The sequence below is a fragment of the Cannabis sativa genome, chromosome 4 (assembly GCF_029168945.1).
Source record: "Cannabis sativa cultivar Pink pepper isolate KNU-18-1 chromosome 4, ASM2916894v1, whole genome shotgun sequence".
NCBI lineage: Eukaryota > Viridiplantae > Streptophyta > Magnoliopsida > Rosales > Cannabaceae > Cannabis > Cannabis sativa.
Window position 1 is genome coordinate 3,658,662 of NC_083604.1, and position 15,962 is coordinate 3,674,623.

The 15,962-nt window shown below is 29.6% G+C and overlaps 2 protein-coding genes across 2 annotated transcripts; one reads left to right on the forward strand and one right to left on the reverse strand.

The window, feature by feature from the left end:
• Window positions 1-1,142: 1,142 nt before the first annotated feature.
• On the forward strand, window positions 1,143-3,280 carry LOC115712840 (uncharacterized). The gene has a single exon (XM_030641229.2). The coding sequence runs from the start codon at window positions 1,183-1,185 to the stop codon at window positions 2,164-2,166; it is 984 nt and encodes a 327-aa protein (XP_030497089.1). The 5' UTR covers window positions 1,143-1,182; the 3' UTR covers window positions 2,167-3,280.
• On the reverse strand, window positions 3,092-6,389 carry LOC115712839 (spermidine synthase 1). The gene is made up of 9 exons (XM_030641228.2): window positions 6,007-6,389; window positions 5,153-5,229; window positions 4,938-5,060; window positions 4,687-4,791; window positions 4,312-4,384; window positions 4,142-4,213; window positions 3,850-4,045; window positions 3,592-3,712; window positions 3,092-3,479 (listed from the first exon to the last, which is right to left on the reverse strand). The coding sequence occupies exons 1-9, from the start codon at window positions 6,197-6,199 to the stop codon at window positions 3,417-3,419; spliced, it is 1,023 nt and encodes a 340-aa protein (XP_030497088.2). The 5' UTR covers window positions 6,200-6,389; the 3' UTR covers window positions 3,092-3,416.
• Between the last annotated feature and the right edge of the window lie 9,573 nt (window positions 6,390-15,962).

A 15,962-nucleotide genomic window follows, 5' to 3' on the forward strand; every position in this document is an offset into this window, starting at 1 on the left:
CTGAAATGGTATTTGGCTTTGTTATCTTTTGGGAGGTTTGTTTGTTTCTCAAGTTTATTAATAAAAGATTCTTAAATTTTTCAAAAAAAAAAAAAGATTCTTAAAAATGGAAAAAAAAAAAAAACAACAGAGAGATTAAGAGCATGTTTGGTATTGTTTTCTGTAATTTGTTTTCGATTTTTTTTTTTAGAAATAAGAACAAAAAATAGTTTTTGAAGTTTTTAAAACACAAATCACGTTTGGTTAGTGTTTTTAAAAGTAATATTGAACAAAATTCTTGTTTTTTGTAACTTTATTTTTTTAAAATTATTTTTAAAAAACAAGACCAAACAAGTCAAATTATTTTTAAAAAAACAATTTTTTGTTTTTAAAAAGAAAAAACAGTTTTTTAATTATGATGTCAAACATGCTCTAAAGCTCATGTTTTTCGTTTATATTACAGGTAATATGTTAACAAGTTTATCACTTTTCACTTTAAATCATATGAACATATGAATAGAACACTCGACCTGTTCTTCGAACCCAAAACTAGACCTCGGACTCAGATCCGACCTGGAGTCAGTGTTGGGGTCGAGTGTTAATATCAAATATAATATTGTATTAAATAATATAAATACAATACAATACAATTCAACACAATACAATATAATTAGTCATAGTATGTATAATTAATTTCACATTATTTTTGGTTGTTTGTGATTTATTTATTATATACATATATAACACTTTGTTTTGATAGCAAGGAAACCAGAATATGCTAAAAGATTATTAATAAAAAAAAAACATTTTTTCTTAGAATAAAAAATATTTCTTTCATTATATTAATATTCAAAATGTGCACCTCTGTTCTGCCTTTAGTTATTTCTGATATTCTTTAGGTCTCATATCTGTCACTAATGTCATCACACTCACCCAAAAATCGATACATGGTTAAACAATCATTTGGCTAAGATTACAAAAGATTCAACATGTGAAAACTAAGATGCAACCAAATTAATTTAATCCCCTTTTTTTATTAAACAAGTAAATAAAGAAAGAAAGAAAGTGCCAGCTTTTTCAGGTCTTTGTGAGCCATAAAGTCAAAGTCAACCACTCACCAAGACTAAGATATATTTGTGATCATCACCCCAATTCCTGAAAAGATCATTTCTTCATTAAACTTTTGGTTTTGAGTATAACAAAATGGAGAATGGGGAGCGATTAATGGACGATCAAGTCGAGTTAGAAGCCATTGATGTGTTGAAAAAAGCTTTCAAAATTTTAGCCAAGAATTCCAACTTCATCATCCTAACCATTCTCACATCACTTCCTTTCTGGTCTTTTTTGGTTTATTACGAAACTACCCTTCAGGATTTCATAACACAAACCTCTGATATCCTCGAACAAAGACCCGAATACACCTTTAGGGAGTGGCCTATACCATTTGACATAGTAGATTTACTAGACAAGAATTTCTGGTATGAACTAATCAAACTCTGTTTTCTATACTTAGTACCACTCCATCTCTTAGAACTCATCACTGTGATTGTGATCGTTGACTTTTCATCAAAGATTTACACTAAAGACACACAATCATTGACTCTAAAGAACATGGTACAACAACCCTTTTGTGGAGCAAAGCTAAAAGGGAGTTTAGTCACTTTAATCTATGTTGTCTTCTTCTCAACATGTAATTTGCTCGGTCTGATTTGGTTAGTAACAATTTACTATTGTACCATGTTGGGAAATCCTTTATATGATGTTCTGTCTGGTTTAGTGTTTGGGACAGTTTTTGTTTTGTTACTAGGAAAGTACTTGGAATGGAATGCTATGTGGTCTATGAGTGTTGTGATTTCGATATTGGAGGAGTTTTATGGTGTTGAAGCTATAGCTTTATCTGTTTATTTCAGCAAAGGAAATGAGCGTCGTGGGTTTGTTTTGATGCTTGTTTTCTTTGTGTTGGGACAGTGTTTAAGGTTGTCTTGGTTCTTGTTCTATGATTCATATGGAATTGAACAGTCTGAACTTTCCATTGTTCCACAGATTTGCTTGGTTTTCTTTTGCCTTGGGAATGTTCTTAAATGGGTTTCTTGTGTTGTTTATTACTTTGATTGTAAAAATAGGATCTTGGTGAAGAAAGTTTATGAACCACCTTTGATCTGTAGTGAGTTGAATCTTGTGTTGTAACCCAATTTTGACACTAAAAAGCTCATGTCTTGTATGCTTAAACAGTTTGGTTTTTGGTTTTGTTAATGAAGTTTAATAAAAGATTCTTAGGAAAAAAAAAATAAAGCTCAAAGAATCTGTCAAAGTCTATGCCAAGAACATCAACTTCATCATCTTAACCATTGTAATCTCCATTCCTTCATCATACTTCTCAGTTTACTATGTAACTTTTCTACTTCAAACCTTTGAAATCTTCTTGTGGTAGTTTACTTGTCATTAAAGTCTAAAGATATAGAAAGAAGAGACTTCATCAACGGCTTTTAAAGGAAAAAGTTTGAAAGGCAACTTAAGCACACTTATTTATGTTGTCTTCAACTCTTCTTGTAGTCTTATCGGATTGATTTGGCTAATAGTAATATACCTATTGCTTTTAAAAAAGTATGAGTCTAAAATTTTGTATTTGTTACATGTTTTGGTAGTACTAAAAAGTTACTTGAAATTGACTTCTAGGTGGAACATGAGTCTTGTAATTTCGATATTGGAAGGAATATATGGATTCAGGACTTGTTTTAGTGTTGATTTTCTTCATTTGGTGTCAAAATTTGAGGTTGATTTCATTCTATTTTGGAACATTACCTGGATTGTGTTGCAGATTAGTTTGTTCTTCTTTGGGAATGTGCTTAAATGGATTGCAACTTTGCAAGCACCATCTATTTTTATGACCGTAAAACCCAAATTTCAGAGAAGAAAGATATTGAAGTAGGTGAGATGGATAAGCTGAATTTTACTCAAATAGGCTTCACTCATGTGTAAAAGAAAATACTTGAGTAGATTTTAGTTTTGTCACTTTTATAATGATACCATACTATGAACTTCTCTTTTGACCCACACTTCCGAAATAGGGTCTTGTTAATAATGCAAATTGTAATGAAGTGTTATGCCAAAGTAGAGGAACAAAATGTGTTTTGATATGATTTTTGAATCAAATGATCACCCCATAATAATAGGATCAATATCTCTCTTGGAGGGCTGTGTAAACTAAAGATCACAGCAAAGTTTCTGAACTTGAACTCTTAATACCAATGAGAAACCCAAAAAAAAAAATACAAACATTATCTAAATTCATCAAAATTAAGAGGTTACTATTTCTAATGCTAACTAACAAATGCAGACATCAATTTGAATCTCAACTTATTATTTCTTGGTTCACTGCCAAGAAAACCACTTCACCTCAATAGAAATGAGCAGCATGTGTCAAAAGCTTTTTCCCCTTATTTTTCGGACTCGATCACCCTCTTCGCAAAAGACGGTAAACAGAAAGCAGCCGTGTGAATCTGAAAACAAGAACAAACTCGTCAAAAATAAAGCAAAGTTGGAGTTTTTAACAACATCAAGTAGGTACAAGAAGAAGGGCGAAAAAAATCTCGCAAAAGAGCAGAATCAAACCTCGGAATTGTAAAATTTCAAGGGTCTTCCAGAATCGTCTTGTTCATCAATCGGATTCACAGGGTGTTTAAAGTCAACATCTGGTCCCTCGGTAGAACATAGCATAAAACCAATAACACCACTGAAACACAAGAAAAACAATAACAGCAAAGTCAGTAGTGAAAAGGTGTTTTTTTTGCACGGATTTAATCAGCTCAAATTATACATTCAAGTAGATAAATAAAGGGACCCTTTAGGGAGTTTCAAAAAATCTTCTACCTTGGGTATGTAGGGACTGTGGTCCATGCATAATTAACTGATCCCTTAAATATGTGGCGGCAGTTTGCAACAATATCCTCAATTATGTGCATGTGGAGCCATATACTCTCAGCCTGAGTACAGACGACTCCTCCAGGACGAAGGGCCCTTGCTACTGACTGAAAGAATGGTTTCTCAAAAAGCTCCTGAGCAGGACCTAATTAAAATGAACATAAGTAAAGTATTACTTAAACATACTTTCCACAACCATTCTTAGACAAGACCAATGCTGTGCTGAGAACAAAGAATTTACCAATTGGATCAGAAGAATCCACTATAACCGCATCATAAGTTCCTTCTGGAACAGCCTTTAAAAATGCAACTCCTACAACGTTGTAGAGAGTACATGGAGAAATTAGGATGTAGGAAAGAGCAAATAAAGGGAAAACAAAATGAAAAGGAAACAGAACAAACTGATCATACCATCACCAATGTGAAGTGTCACCCGTGGATCATTGTATCCAACTGCCACATCAGGGAAATACTCTTTAGACACCTGCAAAAGGATGGGGAAGTAATTGTAATCGGTGAATCTAAAGCTATTGCAGTCGAGTTTCATTTATGTGGGAATAGTATTACAATTTACTATAGTAGGGCCTGTGAAAGGTGACATGTTCTATCTGAATGCCAATTAAATCTTACTATTTGTACCCAAATGAAACTATTGCAGTGAAACATAAAGAATTCATCGGTTGACTATGTATATATCAACAGTTAATTATTTATTTGCTCTTTGTTTAACCTACCCTATTACATTTAAAGAACATCAATAGTTTAATTATCAACATTAGGACTCACCTCAACCACCATTTTGTCAATTTCACATATATCCACTTGCTCGACAGAGGCGTGGCGAGCAACTTCCCTAAGGACTCCACCATCTCCTCCACCAATAACTAAAACCTGAAGAAACAAATAAATGTATTCTAGATGAGACAATCATAAAATGAAAAAAGAAAATACTCATTTGGTCATTTCAAAACATAATCCTGAAAAAAAACTTGAGTACATTTTATGTTTCTGTAAGCTGAAAAAATTCACATAATGACCTTTTTGGGGTTTGGAATTGAGCACAAGGGTAAGTGAGTGATCATTTCTTGGTAGGCACATTCATCCCGCTCTGTGAGCTGGATCACTCCATCCAAAACAAGAACCTTTCCATAGGTTGATGACTGCAAGCAGATACCAAAGACAATAATCTTGTCACTAAAAGAAGCAAACAAATGTACAAGAAATTTCAGTAACATAATGAATCATCACTTGCCTGGAAAACCATCACATCCTGATAATCAGACTTCCCCTGAAATAAAATCTTCTCTACCTTCAAGGAGTGTGCCTCTCCTGCACATAAACATAGTTACATCAATTTGCATAATACAAAACCAATCATATCAAAAAAAACAAAAACATATCAACCAAAAATTAAACTAATGTCTTCACCCCAAAATCACATCTAAAATGTATAACTGAAGTGAGTTAATTTAACAAATGGAAATGGATAAGCTCCAGTAAAAACACAGGATTCTAAATTATCCCATTTACAACTACAGAGTATCCAGAAATCCTAATACACTTTACACAAAATAGTAATAGACCTCAATACAGTAAATCTAAGGGTTAAAGCAACAAATTTCCATATGCATAAAATAACTCATATTGCAAATCAAGTGCAATCTCTGACTCAACAACGAACATCTGAGAAGCTATTTAATGACCATGGAATATTATCAAACATGTAATAAAAAGACACAAACTGTGTTATCAAACCAATAGCTTAGCTTAGAGAGAACCAAATACAGAAAATGACCAAAAGGAAAAACAAATAGTACAAGTCAAGACTTTTCTTTAACACAAAATGATGGCATACCAAAAAAACAAAAAACAATGGCTGAAAACTCAAAACCCCACAGTACAAAAAGCTGGCCCAGAAAACAACTACGTCGCATAGATCATCTTATAGTAAACAACAACGTATCAATCAAAATTCTACTGAAGCCACCAAAAGCAAAGATTAAACATTTCAATAACATTTAATAAAGATTCAAAGGTTTTCATAACAAGTGCCCCAAATTTCTCATCAAACAAAGGCGAAAAACGTTAAAGATAAAAAGAACCCACCAGGCCACATTGGGCTAATCTCAGAGAACCACCCAGGTATGACGGTTGAGATTGAATTAGGTTGTTTTGTCGCATCAGTCTCCATAGAAACAATCGAGGAAACTGAGACCCCATTTGCTTCTTGTTGTTCTTCTTCTTCTTCTCTGGGTCTCTTCATAGACAAATCATTGGTAGCAATACCATCACCAGCCATAGCTTATCTAAAAGAGAGAATAAAGCAAAAACGAAAACCTAACCCAGAAAAAGGGGTCTCTCTCTCTCACACACACACACTTGACCGATCGCTAAAGCGTAGAGGCAAGAGCTACTTCTGTAAGGAGAGAGGCCACACAAACTTGGGTTTTGCTTGCTTTATATATATACAATATATATAATATATAGCCACATGAAAGAAAAGTTGTGACCTTTTTTATATTATTATTATTACAATTATTTAATTAAAAAATTACATTGTGAAATGATAGATTTCATAAGCAAAAATATACAGTAGAACCTCTATCCAAGAATACACTTGGGACTAAGCAAATTATATTCTAATTGAGAGGTTATAACTAAATAGGGTTACACTAAAAAAAATCGAAATATAAAAAAATATCAACGTAACAACAATGACATTAAACAATCCTTAATATTATATCATAATAGAATTATTTTTTAGTATATATAATATTTATACATGTATTACAATTTGAAATAAAATTACTAATTTTACATAAATAATTTTATAAAATATATGTATATATTTTATTAAGATATAATTATTCTTATATAGAGGTATACTTTATTAATACGGGACTTAGAAATTGTATAACTAATTACAATTTAGAGGTTATTCTTATTTATAATAGGCCTGAATTGGGACTTGATTTTTTTATAACAAATTAGAGGTTATTCTTGAATAGAATATTCTTAAATAGAGGTTCTACTGTAGTAATTAATTTGGGGAGTTTTTTCATTTTTATACCTCATAATAATTTTTTTTATATTTTTATAGAATTTTACATAAAAATTTATATTGCAACTAGTGCTGTAACCTAAATTACAACAAAAAATCGTATAGCAACCCACATAAAAACCACCGGAGAAACCACTTTAGAAACCCAAACCGTAAATTTGAAAAAAAAAAAAAAAAAGTTAAAAAAAAAACAGTATATGAGGTAACTCCCCTTAATTTTAATGGTTTTTTTTATTTTTACACTTTAAAGTTTTTTTTTTTTTTTTTTTGTAATTTTATAGAAATACACATAGGGGCAACTTAAATCGCAACTAAAATTCATATAGTAACCCACATAGAAGCTACCGTAAAAACTCAAATCATAAATTTGAAAAAAAAAAAGTTTAAAAATAGTATATGGAATAATTCTCCTTAAAATAATAATACACATTATTTTGGATCTTATTTTTTTATGTAAAATTATTTATTGGATCCTCTATTTTGTTAAATAATAATTTTGATATTGTGTTTTCAAAATGGAACAAAATAGACTTGAGCTCAATTTTTTTTTAAATTAAAACTTAATAGGGACTTGACATAGAGATGTTATAACAAAAATGATTATATTTTTTACATCTATCTGTGGTAGAGATTGATTTCAGGTTTGTTATATTTAAAAAAATTGACAAAATTGAGTTTAGGGTCTATTTTGTATTATTTTGAAATATACAGAGTCTAAATGATTATCATTTAACAAAATAGAGGATCTGATCGATAACTTTTGCAAAATATAAGATCTAAAATAGTATTTACCTTTAAAATAATAAACTATAGGGTAATTTTATAGTAAGATAGTGATACTTATAACTTTCTATTATACCTTTTTAGTTAACTTTTGTGCTCGAAATTACATGTCAGAATATTATTTGTTATATTATTTCTCTAATTTTTTTAAAAAATTTCAAATAGTTTATAGTATCAAAAATAGAATTCTTGATATTCTAATTTACCACGTGTGTTTAAAAAACTTCAAACTTATTTTAAACACTGTAAATTATTCGAAATTTTTCAAATATTTATATAGATGATGTTGTAACTATAATGAACACCATCATAAAAAAAATCTAACATGTGTTTTTCGGAAAACAGAAGTTGACTAGAAAATTGTAATAGAATACTGATGGTAGCACTTCTCTTAAAATAATTATTTTGGTAATTTTTTATGTAAAAATTACCTATATGCACTCGTAAATTTTCAAAAAGAATAAATAAAATTTTTCCTCTCCTAAATTTTGGCACTTATATTATTGTTACCATTTGAATTATATTTTGTAATAAGACCAATCTATGACTATTTTATTGTAATTTGAGAGTCTATGTAAAAAGTAATTGCATAGATATAGAATATTCTAACAATAAAAATTGAGATGATATATTTGTAATTTTAGAGTAATGATTGAATGTTTAAAGTCATTTTAGCTAGTTTGAGTTAATTAAATAGGTCATCGTACTTTAATGGGACAGATTTAAAATTATTTCTTTTTAAAATAAATAAACAAATAATGTAGAAAGTAAAATTATATAAGTGTCAAAGTTTGGCAAATAAAAAATTTATTTATTTTTTAAAAAAAAATTCATATAATTTATAATCTTAAAAATAAAATTTAATAATATGTAATTTTAGAAAAACTACAGCATAGTAGTGATTGCGTCTAATACTTTTTAAGTGATACCACAAATAGTTAGTAATATTTTTAAATAATTTTATGTGATTTATATTTAATTAAATTAAATTTAGAGAATATCACAAAACGAATCTGCTTGGGAAGTACGCATCCCTTTCTGACCTTACTGTAATTAGGGCATAATTAATTTTACAGCTTTCTCGTCTTCCCATTCCTATCATCTTCTTTTTTTCACAGTTTGTAGTGAAATTACAGATTTAACCTTGCTCTGATTTTCATACAGTAAAAAAGTTGTAATAATTGTTTTTGTCAGTGAATAATGAAGAGGATATCTCAACTTGGTATTTCAATGTCTGATATTTTTTTGGCTACTCCAATAATAAGTGGTATAAATTATATATTTGTTTTTTTTTTTTTGAGAAAACCTGTATCCATTGCAGAAAGATTAAAGTTCAGGATATAAATTACATATAAAATTTTGATCTTTTCAAAAAATTTGATGATCTAAGTCTAATGCATACTTTGTAAGACGATGAGTATTTTTATTATCCCATCTAGAAATATGTCTAAAAGTAGCATTAAAAAGAAAAGACAGCAAGCTTTTAATGTCTTTAGCAAATTTGTTCAAAAGTATATGATGACTAGCATCATAACAAATATAATTCACAAGGGTTTTACAATCAGAAACAATTTAATCTGATTTTATGTTGTGTTTTTGGCACCATGAAAGAGCATAGTGGAGAGCATGAGCTTCCATTAATAAGGCCGGTTGGGTTTCTTGCCACGGTGTTGCTATAGTCAAAAGTACATCCTAGTTGTTGTTGTAGAGCACCATACCAAAACCTGTCTTGTTAGTTGTTACATTCTGGGCAGCATCCACAGAAAGCTTTAGTTGAAATGCTGAAGGAGTAGCCCAACTGTCAGAGGTTGCACAAGAATGGATGGTCCCCGAGGTGTTGTGGTAGCTAATGTTTTGCTGATATTGGTCCAGAAAATCTGTAGTTGCTTGGACAATACTGGCTGGTATCAATGCCCGCTTGTGATGAAGAAATTCATTCCTGCAATACCAAATCTTCCAGAGCAAACATAAAAAAAATTGATGCTCACTTGTCGTGAGTGTAGAAGCAGCCAAATGAAAAATATCCCTGCAAGTGTAGAAAAAATTATAATATTTGTTTCAATAATTTTTGCTATAAATTTAACTATTAATTATAAATAAATATTTAAATTTAATTTTTTACAATAACAATTCTTAAATTATATTTTTAAAAATTCTATAAATAAATAATCATTAAATATAAAATTATTGTTCGTGTATCACTTTTTTATTAGTATATTTGTTTACACTTAACACAAAAATTCTAAAATTTTAAATATTATTATTATTAAAAATTAACTTAAATATTTATATCACAAATTTTTTTTCTTAATTATGATACATATATGATTGGAAAATTCTACAATATACCCCTTAAAAATGATGCACCGGTACAGTCTTATCTGTTTGGATATTCGAAATAATTTTTTATTCAATCTTTTTCTTATAGTCATGTACGTTATAGTTATTTAAAATATCCTGCAAAATTTTAAAAAATTAAGAAACATTTAAGATGTTAAAAATATAGTTCAAATAGTGTGTTGCAAGTGTGTTTCAAAATAAATAAAATATATATCGGTATATCTCTTTTAAAATGTGCATCGTAAAAACACCCTATATGATTAATAGAAAAGAAACCAAAAACTTACTTATTTAAATTATGAAAAAGAAATTATATTTATTTATTAATTAATATACACTTTAGTCTTTACAACTTGGAACATTTTCTTTTATTTAATTAAGAGGAAAAGAAAAAGGTGGTGTTTTTAAAAACGATTATAAGGGTTGGGACTTGGGATGTGATCTTAACTTTTCATACTTTGTTTTCTGTCACAGAGAGAGAATATGCTTGCCAAATTGCCAGGGAGAGAATATGCTTGATTATTTATTTCCGAAAATGCCCTCCATCATCATATATTTTATAAAAAATATCTTATTTAGAGTAACTTATATTTTCCATTTTTCTCTGCAATTTCCATGATTTGGATGATTGGAAATGGGTGAGTGATATAGTCTCCATCATCATAGAATGATGACTTCTCATTTTTATTTTATTAATAATAATGATAATTTTTTTTTTTTTTGAAAATGAATAATGATAATTTTCATATCATACCTTGCAATACCTAGTTATTTAGGATATGCAAACCAAAGGAGGAATATGACAAAATTACTAGATGCTAGTGTTGTAAATAGGTGAGATTTTTTTTATAGGCAAGAAATTTGTACAAGCATGATCAGGTACGAAAAAATATAAATTTGAACACGACATGACAGGATGACACAATGTTATAAATTGACACGACACAATATGAAAAATATTTGATTAATCACACGCGAGACTAGAAGAACGAAAAACACGACACATAAGCACGAATAGATCAGATCAAAAGGCACGGGACACGATAAATCTGTAAAACACGACACGAAATATTAAAAAATCCTATAATTTGATAATTATAATTATAATAATGTATGTATTTATCAATTATAAATGAGTTAAAATAATAATTAAACTTAAATATAAAATTGAATATTATAATTCTATAATTAAAATTATTATAAAATATAAAATAAAAATTATATATTAATTTATTTATAGAGTGTAATATAAAAATTTGAGATTTTATAAGTAAATATTTAAATTTTAATAATTTTAATTAATTTTTTATATAACTATCTATAAAATATTGTTAAAAAATTACATAAATATAATTGAAACTATAAAATATACTTATAGTTTAGTAATTAATTTATTAATTGTAAGAAAATATAAAAAAAGTAAAGCACGAATTCGAGCCCAAATATGAAAACTGGCTGGCATGTTTAAGAAAAATAAGTTGGCACGACACGAATCTAAACACAACACAAAAATACTAGGCCTACGGGCCGTGTCGAGCCTACTTTTTGAAAATAGTGGCACAGGACGGCACGACCCATATTTTTTTAGAGCACAACTCGACCCATATTTTGAAAAGCACGAAAAAATATAATTCGGGCTAACACGACACACATGAATTTACAGCACTAGATGCTACAGATTTAACTTTAACTTAATTTACTAAATTAAATTTTATAAAATGTTAATTTAGAAAGTGAAAAAATATAGAGTAATTAGCGGCAAAATCCTCTTATGTTTTTAATTTTTATTATACTAAATTATTAAATTTTTTTTTTTGACAAAACCCTTAAGTTTATTTTTCTTTGCAAATTTGAGGCTTTAGTTAAATATTATTGTTAAATACCAACTAGATTACCACTGTGTACACTTGTGTATACATAAAAGTAAAATTTTGAAGTCAATACAGTAATAATCCAGTTAGTATTTAACAGTAAAATTGAGCTGACACCTCAAATTTATAAAAAAAAAAAAAAACAAATAGGGTTAATTACATAAAGCACCATTTTTTGTAGGGGTGTACATCAAACCGCTCAAACCGCCCGCACCGCAAAAAAAATGCAGTTTGAAATTCTTCGCGGTGCGGTTGCAGTTTGAATTTTTCCCAAACCGCGCGGTGCGGTGCGATTTGCGGTTTTGAATTATTAAACCGCGATTCAAACCGCACCGCACCGCATCTTTTAAAACTTAATTTTTTATATTTATTTAATTAAGCCCATACATATGAGCCCAACACAAGCCCATAAATCTTAGGGAAAAATCCATCTCTTCACAAACCCTCTTTCTTAGCAACAAACCCAAGCCCATACATTGAAATTTGGAGTTGAAAGTTTGTATTTTTTTTATTATTAATCTATTGCTCAAGTATGTTAGTTGTACATTTATATTGTTGTTGGAATTTAATTAGTTTCAAGTTTGTTATTTTGATTTAGGTGTGTTGTTAAAACTTTAAAAAGATTGTTGACTTATTATTGTTGTTATAACTTTTATTAGTCTCAAGTTTGTTGTATTTTCTTAAGTGTTTTGCAATAATTATATTAATGATAGTTTTATGATGATTTCAAAAAAAAAATATTGTAATAGTTCAAACTGCATAAACCGCAGAAACTGCACCGCACCGCATTATTTTTTGCGGTTTTTTAGTATCGCGGTGCGGGTGCGGTTTGGAAAATTAGAAAAACCGCATGTGCGGGTTGGTTTGAAAAAATAATTAAAAACCGCACCACCCGCACCACGAACACCCCTAATTTTTTGTAAAAAAATTACATTTTTACGTTTAATGAATTTTTTTTTACATTTTTACGGTTTCCTGTAAAAACAACACGAAAAAATAATATTTAAATAACATCAAAACAACAACAAAAAATAACATACATATAACAAAAAATCAATAACAAATTAACATGAATATTACATAAAAAGACCGTATTTTCTGTAAATAAAATCAAAAAATTCGTAAAAATATTTAAAATTCCGTAAAATCGTATTTTTTGTAATTTTTTGTTATTTTTGTATATTTGTAAAATTATTCCAAAAAATAAACATAAAAAATTTTTACCACTAAAAATAAAAATAAATAAGATTAAGTATAAAAAATTTAAACATAAAAAATTTCACCCCAAATAACTTAAAAATATATATTTAAATAGCGTATCATGGATAACTTTTTTAAAAGAAAATATTGGTTAAGTCAACACAATTGTGATTTGTAATCTATTATTATATTGTTATGCTTCACAAAATTATAATTATGATGCATCCACCATTTCTACATATTATATAATATGCTTATAGAAAAATATATATATATATATATTATATAATACAATGTGAAATTTAGTATGAAAATAAACGAATATTGGTGTTCGATTATATTCTAGATTCACCACTCAAAATTTGACAAATCATTCACTTTCTCTTATTCTTTTCTTTGATAATAATGATAACACTTTCTCTTATTCTTGTCTTAGCAAATCTGTACTAGTATTCATGTCCTTATACATTGTAAAGAAGTTCAACACTTTTTTAATTTTAATAAAGTTGTACCAAAAATATGTTAGTAGGTTATTGTGCAATCGAACATTAAAAGTTGAAAACAAAATAATTAAGAAGTATTTCAAACTTGGAAGAAATAATGTTTCTTTTTATATTGCTTTATTTTCAACACTTTTTTTTTTCAACTTTGGTCATAAAAAGCTGGCTAAGATGGAGATGTGTGGATGTGATATATGTTCTTGGTGTCTTTTCTAAAAATAGTGACACCTTGTGAACATTGTCCAACAAGTTTGTTGGGTTTACTTTTATTTTTGGAGTCAATTTTAGTGTGAGTTTTAGTATTTTTATCATTTTATTATTCAAATTTATGCTTGCTTTTTTAGGAGAAATATTAGGAAATGGTTGTTTTTGGTTATTTTGTTGTTCTTCAAGTCTTTTTAAGACAAAAATAGGTAATTATGAGAAAAAAGTAAACTTCAAGATTTAAATAATGCTTAGTTGGGATTTTTATTATTTAAAATTGGTCAAAATTCTTCATCAAAAAAAAAAAAAATTGGTCAAAATTTACATTTTCAGTTCCAAAAGTAGTGGTCTATAGTCAAGAGTGATTACTTTATAAAAATAAATTGAAAAATGAAGAAAATGTGAAACTGCTCATCAATATCGCTGCTTAGCAGACAATGTCGCGGCATTCCCTTGGTCGTTGGAAGAAAGAAAAACAGGAAACCAAGAATTAGAGAAGGAAAATAGAAATTGGAAAACCAGTTTAGAATGTAACATCGGGTTCAAGCTTGAAGAAGAGGATTTGGCAATAATCTTGCTCAATTCATTGCCAAAGACTTATAAGGATTTTGTAGACACAATACTCTATGGTAAAGAGACTCACCATGTCTGAGGTAAAATTTGAACTAAGTTCTAAAGAAATTCAGAAGAGAACTGATGACAATGGTGAAGGCTTGTTTACCAGAGGAAGACCACAAAGCAGGGATAACAAAACTAAAAAGCACAAGAGCAGTGGCAAGCCAAGATCAAACTCCAATTCAAGGGGAACCACAAGGAAGAAATGTTATTATTGCAAGAAAGAGGGACCTTTCAGAGATGAATGTTTGGCTTCGAAGGCTAAACTTAGGACCGAAGGCAACAATGGCAAGGTTAGAGGAGATGTATACACGGGATATGAGTCTGCAGATGTTGTTGTTGTATCTAATGTGGATTCTGGACAGGAATGGATGCTTGACTCAGGGTGCACATTTCACATGTGCCCTAACAAAGATTTGTTTTGTAATGTTGAAGAAAAGATAGGAGGTAGAGTACTTCTTGGAGACAACAAACCCTGCACAATTTAAGGAATTAGCTCAATGATGTTCAAGCTTGATGAGGAGTCAAAAGGAAAGTGCAGAATGTGAGGTATGTACCTAATCTTAAGAGAAATTTATTGTCAATTGGTGTCTTGGAAGAAAATAGATGTATTGTTAAGATAAATGAGAAGTCTCTTAAGATTATTAAAGGGTTTGTAATGGTCATGAAGGGATAATATAGAAATGGCATGTATTTTCTTAAAGGTGAAACTGTTGTTAGTAATGCACACACAGTTGCATCTGAGAAGAGTTGTGATGAGACTAAGTTGTGGCATCTAATGCTTGGACATTTCAGTGAGAGAGGGCTCACAGAACTTAAAAAACAAGGTATTTTAGAGGGTAAGAGTGTGTATTTAGGAAAAGTCATCGACTGAAGTTCAGTATAGGAAGACACACAACTAAAGAGCCTCTAGGATACATTCATTCAAATCTATGGGGACCAACAAGGGTATTTATCATTGGTGGTGCTAATTATTTCTTGAGTATAATTGATGATTACTCAAGAAAAATTTGGGTTCACTTGTTGAAATCAAAAGATGAGGCATTCAAAACTTTTGTTGAATGGAAGAAATTGGTTAAAAATCAAATAGGGAAGAAGATTAAGAAACTTAGAACAGACAATGACCTAGAGTACTATTCTAATCAGTTCAAAAATTACTGCAAGCAAGTTGGGATTTGGAGACATAAATAAACACCTAATGTAACGTCCCCGCTTCAAGCTTTCATTGGGCCCTTACACCCACATAATAATGACTCTTATACACGCGTACGCCACTCTGGCTGCTTCCTGGATTGATGACTCACCCTACAGACCAACACGAGTGTTTCTAGTGTGCTTTGTCCTAACTTGCACACTTCCTGGGAAAACATCCCAGGAGGTTACCCATCCTGAAATTACCCCAGGTCAAGCACACTTAATCGTGGGGTTTTTTCGTGATGGGCTACCAAAAAATAAGATGCACCTTATTGATATAGGTGGTACCAATCA

Coding starts and splice junctions, on each gene's coding strand:
- LOC115712840 (XM_030641229.2), top strand. CDS start 1,183: ATGGAGAATGGGGAGCGATTAATGGACGATCAAGTCGAGTTAGAAGCC.
- LOC115712839 (XM_030641228.2), bottom strand. CDS start 6,199: ATGGCTGGTGATGGTATTGCTACCAATGATTTGTCTATGAAGAGACCC. Junction 4,214..4,311: donor GACACTTCACATTGGTGATG/GTATGATCAGTT, acceptor ACAACGTTGTAG/GAGTTGCATTTTTAAAGGCT. Junction 3,713..3,849: donor ACAGTCCCTACATACCCAAG/GTAGAAGATTTT, acceptor CTTGTGTTTCAG/TGGTGTTATTGGTTTTATGC.